Here is a 6,254-nt window from a genome sequence, read left to right on the forward strand (position 1 = left end):
GCGGTGGGTCCATGAAATCGAAATCAAGAAGCTGGTCGATCCCGAGAGTATTTCAACATCAAGACGACTCCGTTGAGGTTTGTCCGTTGGATTTCTGGCGTAGTATTTTCCTCTAGCTCGTTGTAGAATGCCCATTTTGTATATAACCGGAAACATTTGCCCGGGCCAACACGGCCTGCTCTTCCTGCTCTTTGGCCTGCAGATGCGCGCGAGCAGGGGGTAACGACAAGGCTCTCCATTCCAGTACGAGGGTTGAACACGTTTTCTTTCACAAAGCCTGGGTCAATCACGTACACGATTCCGTCAATGGTCAGACTGGTCTCTGCAATGTTTGTAGCAAGGACCACTTTTCGCGCTCCGGGGGGCGTAGGTTCAAAGATTTTGGCTTGAAGTTCCGAAGGCAAGTTCGCGTAGATGGGACATATTATCAGTTCCGGTATCTTGGATCCTAGTTTCCGAGCCGTTTCTTGTATACTCTGTTCTGCAGCTTCAATCTCCTCTTGGCCCGTGAGAAAGACCAAGACGTCACCAGCACCCTGACTGATGTGGATGTGGAACACGGTAGTGATCGCTGCGGCAAGATAATTTGCCTCTGGCTGCGACGTATAGTGTATGTCAACAGGATATCTCCGGCCAGGAATGTTGAAAATTGGCGCATCATCAAAATATTTCTGAAATTTTTGAGCATCAATTGTCGCTGACGAGATAAGTAATTTTAGATCAGGTCTTGCCTTGGCAATGTCCTTTAACAGGCCACACGCAATGTCCGTGGATACGGTTCTCTCGTGAGCTTCATCAATCATCAGTGCAGAATATCCCCCGAGGTCAGGCTCCGTGAGCAGTTCACGCAGTAGCATACCATCAGTCATATATTTGAGCACTGTTTTGTCGCTGGTAGCATCCTCAAACCGGATGGCATATCCAACTTCATTCCCAACTTTAACACCCATCTCCTCAGCGACACGCGCAGCAACGCTCATCGCTGCAACTCGTCTAGGCTGTGTGCAACCAATCTTCATCCCCCCTTTAGTATAACCCGCCTCGTGCAAATACTGAGGAATCTGAGTAGTTTTCCCACTACCAGTTTCTCCAACGATGATAATAACCTGATGATCCGCTACAGCTTGTATAATTTCCTCTCTGAATCGGTAGATAGGTAAACTCTTCCTTGTCTCTTCAATGGAAGCTGCTTTCTGCTCCGCCGCATCTAGCTTCTGCTGGAACAGTAGCTGGTCCTTTGTTAACGGCTTTCGGTCCCCTTCCAACTTCGAATCCATGATGAAATTTATTTTCTGCGCATCGTCAAACACATATTCGTAGTCTCCCTCATCAACAAACTCCGCCCTTTGAATTTGCGCTTTAGCCTTGGCCGTCTGCTCATTCTCCCACTCCTCATGCTCGGTAATGAATCGCTCATGCCCATGCTCGTCCCGATCAACATATCGCTTGTAAAGCGCTTCTTCTTTCCGTTTTCGATCAATCTTGCCTTTTTCAGTGATATAATCTTCCGGCAACGCATAGCCATCCCGATAATCGTCAATCCGCATTCTTTCCTCCGCTAACCGAAGAACTTCTCTATTCTTCGCAAACTCGTCTTTTTCCCGACGCGTCAAGTTTGGATTCTCGCGAAGCTCAGCGGTTTCCTCCGCCACTTGCTTGCGCAGCAGAGCTAACCGCTCCGCTTCACGTTTCTTGAGATATTCCTGCCGCGAGCGAAGCCGCAGATCCGGCATCGCCGCCGACCTCGCTGCAGCGTCGTCAGCCAGCGCACGACGTCGGGCAGCTTGTGAGTCCTTCGTAGAAGACCGATCTTCAACGATCTTCTTCGACTTCGACTCGTCCTTTTGCGCAAGGCGTTTCGCGAATTCATCTCGTTCCTTAAGGTCGCGCTGTCTGGCTCGCTCTGCTTTGGTCTCGGGATCTATATCCGAAGAGGGAGAAGAGGATCGAGGGCTTCGAGAGTGTTGTCGTGGTTCTCTTTCCTCGCGCTGATGTCCTTCATCTTGTAGTTGTTCATCATGCATCTCAGCTTCATCCTCGGGTATATCTTCATCACCCCACCGGTCTTCGAAGTCCCTGTCATCCCTTCCTGCGCACCTTCTTCCACCGATGCCGACCATCACGATCATGGTCGCCCTCTCGCTCTCGCTTCCGCTCCCCTCTCGCATCGCGATGCGCACGCCTGCGCCTGGAATCATCATCGCGATCCCGACTCTGTCCACTCTCCCCGTTCTCCTTCGCCTTCCTTCTCAGCTTCCCCGCCTCCGTACTCTGCAGCGGGGCCAATCCAGCATTAACATCCACATCCTCTTCTTCCATATCAACCAATTTGTATCTTTTCTTCAACCCATCCCCTCCCTTTTCCTTGCTGGCCTTTTTGCCGCCATCCTCCGCACTTGAACCGCCACGCACCCGTTTCCAGAGCTCAGCGCAGAACGAATGGATATCACCCTCATCTCCGTCCAGGAACGGTCCTAGCTTCTCGTGTAAGGAGCCGGCAGATTTCGCAGAGCTTGTGGTGGCGAGGATGTAATCGATGACTGTCGCGTCCGACGCACCCGTTAGCCGTAGGAGGGAGTCAGAGATATATGTCCGGATATCCATGGCGGTGATTGCCGTTGCTTACTGCCGCGCGTCTTGGGACAGGTGGATATATCTAAGATAGCTGTGGTACTGTTCGGACGGTGAACGCGAATGGCAAAACGGGCAAGAATGGGCAAGCAGGCGATTGGGGCATGGGACGTGGATCTGGGGCTTCGGAGCTGGCTGGCTTGTTGGGATAGCTACACCATTCCATTTCACTCTGTCTCCCCCCCTCCCAAATTATAACTAGCGAAACTAGAGGAGAATGGAGAAGGCTGCTAAAATCGAGTTGTTATTCCGGAGGGAGGTATCGGGCTTTTCCATACGCCGTAGTAAAAGTGGGTGAATGTCGCGGAACCAGAAGAGAGTCGCCAAACAATACAGAGCTCAAACCCGGGGACAAAAGGAATGTATCATTCCCCCCGACACTTGATTCTGAGACTTTCAATTTTAAAATTTTGTTGTAAACCCGCGTGTCGGGTAGGATAGGTACATAGTTAATGCACATCACCACAACTTGGTTACGGACTTCATCGCATGCCAAGACTGAAAAACACATATAACCACGTGATCGAGAACTGTATCTAAGTTGTTGAACTCAAGACTTACGATAATTCTCCTTTTGACCCAGTGATGAAAGTTCAATTTTATAACTAGTACTCAGATCCGTACCTTATAGTGCCATTATTGAAGAAGAAGAAAGGTCTCATGCGTTTCATTTATTAATAAGAAAGTCTAAACTGCTGATTCGCTCATAATCCTATGTCTCTATACGAATTTACCCTGATTTGATTAGTAGAAGGGCAACACACTAAGCTATTACATATGAGAGTAAAAACAGAAAAATAAATACACCAAAAGATCAAGGGAATTGTCCCAAGGAATTTCAAAATAATAATGGAAAGTGAAAAAAAAAAAAATAAAATAAAATAAAATAAAAATAAAAGTAAAAATAAAAATAAAAATAAAAATAAAATAAAAAAACCCACACAGATATGCTAGTAGAAACCAGGTAATTAAAAAGAAAGATATAAATAATAAAGTCTTTTCAATTCTGAAACTCTCTATACATCTCTAAATCTATCCAGCCTCATTCTGACGGTGCTAACAGAAACCAAGCAAACAAATATAAAATGATTAGTGATAAAAAAAGACAGAAGAGAAGATAAGAGAATTAAAATGAACAAGGAATATAATAATGATAAGAAGAATAAAGAAAATTCTAAATCATTTCAAGAGTGAGCTAGCTATATTACATCAAAAACAAACAAAAAGCTAGGAAGGAGTGAAAAAAAAAAGAGCAGAAAAAAAGGGAGCAAAAAATAGAAAAGAAAAAGGACAGAAGGAAGGGAAAAAACAAAATGAACTCCTCATATGATAGTCAGTCATAATAACAGCCAGTCAGAAATGAAGGGTATGATGATATCAAAATGCAACAGTCAGAAGCAACAAATATATCAAAGCAAAAAGAATTAAACTTCCCCCTTAGCAGTCAGGTGGTTTCTTCCCCTTTGTGTGGACAAAATTCAACTAAGTGCTGTTGTCCCTTTCCCGTATTCCGCTCCGCATTCCATATTCCATATTCCAGTTCCAGTTCCAGCTCCACGTCTTTTTCGCCTTTCTTTTCTTTCCATACTTTTGAAATCCGAAATTTTCCCTTCACAAACTTCCCAGTAACATTGCGTATACTTTTCGGGTATGCTCTATCCGCCCTTCCAAATAAAATATAATTATGGCAACGGCTCCACCCCAATTATCAAACAAATAACTTCCAGGTCCCATGGTGAGCGGCCGCGTTCGCTCCCCCATTAATTTAAAATGGAAAAAAACCAAGAAAAAAAAATACTAAAAAAAAATTAAATAAAACCCCATAAGTTAAGACAAGGATAAATTCCTCCCCTCTCCCAACACCAAACAGGACAAAACTGTTTGGTACCCGTTTCAAATCCCAATTCCAACTCCGTAGTTCTAGCCCTCGAGCTTCTCAAGAAACAAAAAAAAAAGCGACATAAAAAAAAAAACATATAAAAAGTCGAGGAAACAAAGGCATGCAAACCCCATTGAAAAATATGTATATGAAGAAAGAAGAAAACATAATATGTCGAAACCAGTCATTAATTAATAAATATATTTTTTCTTTTCTTTGCCTTTTATGTATGTTGTTGATGTAGAAAATCAAACGTCAATCATCTCCGCATCTTCCGCCAGAACTTCATCCGCAGGACCCCAGTTCCCTTCATAGATGGTAGCTCCAGCTCGGCGCCGCCGTTCAGCCCATTGTACACCGAACGTTTGGATAATTTGGTCTGCAATGGGCCGATCGGCCGGATCGGGCGATATCATCCATCGAACGATGGTGTCTAGCGCCTGTTCATTCGTGGCGTCGACCATAAAATCTGGAGGCTCAGCGAGCTCTCCGCGTCGAACGTATGAGAAGGGTTGCTTTCCACAGGAACCAAATGGGCTAAGGTCATTGCCATTGATGCTGTTTTGTCCAATGACAGAGTGCGAGTCGGTAAAGTGTTGTTGTTCGTCAGAGTCGGATGCACACAGCTGCTCAAAGGTGCAATTGTTGTCGGGGAGTGGGTTTCCAGAGGCATCGCGGAGTATTTTGCTAGTTTCTAGGCTCCACGTTAAACTAGGAACATCACTCATGTCGCCGTTGCGAAGCTTTTGCCATGATACGCCGTTGTCGGGCAGCTCCACGTTCCCTGCTATTTCAAACATGATCAATCCCAAGGCAAATATATCAGCAGGCTTGTCATAACATCCCATAAGGACTTCAGGGCCGATATATTCACGATCCCCTTCGCCCTCAATACCAGCAGCAGCAGGCCAACGGCTTGCCATTCCAAAATCCGCGATCTTGAGGACACCTTCAAAGGTTATCAAAACATTCGCCGGCTTCAAATCCAGGTGGATGAACCCAGAATCATGGACGTGTTTGAGGCCCTATTGGACGTAACTTAGCAAATAGACCGGAGGGAAAATGAATAGAACTTGATGGTTAGACGTATTGCTTACCAACGACAACTCAAGCAGTATTTTCCAAATTCTAAAATCATCAAGCCTGGCCTTAAGTCCCACCTGTGACAGGAACAAGTCTAGGCTCCCTTCTTCGCAAAATTCCGTCTGGATATATAGGATATTGTTGTATTCCCAGCTGTCGGCGTAGGAAATGATATAGTCGCAATTAGCCAGCGCTTTCAAGGCGACAACTTCATTGTTCCGGCGTTCTCGATCCTTTGGACCCGTACACGGTTGATTAGACTTTTTCACAGCCCACACCCGTTCAGCACGAGTTACTGCTGTTGTTTTGTTTTGTTTTTCATGGGTTTGCGAGAAGGAGGTCGGCTGGAATGGTGATCCAAATGGTGTCGTTGATTGCGGTTCAGTGACGCGATATACCTGCGAGAATTCCCCTGTCCCCACTAATTCAACCTTCTCAAAACGAGACGTAAGGCTCGGGTCTATATCTGGTGCGTTGTAACCACCCAGAGAAAGACTTGCTTTTTTCCCAACTGGTGCGAAGTACTCGCGTGGAGCAGTTGGCGTTGCTGGTAGCACTGACGAACGATGATCTTGCGGGGTTGGATCTCCGGTCGGCGTGGGCTGATATCGATAAGCCGCTTGGGATCGAGGGGGAAAAATGTGTTCTTGTGGAGGGGGGG

General features: G+C 45.9%; 2 protein-coding genes across 2 annotated transcripts; both read right to left on the minus strand.

Moving 5' to 3' along the window:
- Positions 1-23: 23 nt before the first annotated feature.
- Positions 24-2,604, minus strand: HCAG_07426 (hypothetical protein; the record flags this gene model as incomplete). Its single annotated transcript, XM_001537954.1, has 2 exons — positions 24-1,988; positions 2,098-2,604. 2 exons carry the CDS (start codon positions 2,602-2,604, stop codon positions 24-26), a joined length of 2,472 nt encoding a protein of 823 aa, XP_001538004.1.
- A 2,154-nt stretch (positions 2,605-4,758) lies between these two features.
- On the minus strand, positions 4,759-5,915 carry HCAG_07427 (predicted protein; the record flags this gene model as incomplete). The annotated part of the gene is made up of 3 exons (XM_001537955.1): positions 4,759-5,535; positions 5,608-5,746; positions 5,890-5,915. The coding sequence occupies 3 exons, from the start codon at positions 5,913-5,915 to the stop codon at positions 4,759-4,761; spliced, it is 942 nt and encodes a 313-aa protein (XP_001538005.1).
- Positions 5,916-6,254: the final 339 nt, after the last annotated feature.

This window comes from Histoplasma capsulatum, genomic scaffold, assembly GCF_000149585.1.
Source record: "Histoplasma capsulatum NAm1 scaffold_8 genomic scaffold, whole genome shotgun sequence".
Lineage (NCBI taxonomy): Eukaryota > Fungi > Ascomycota > Eurotiomycetes > Onygenales > Ajellomycetaceae > Histoplasma > Histoplasma mississippiense.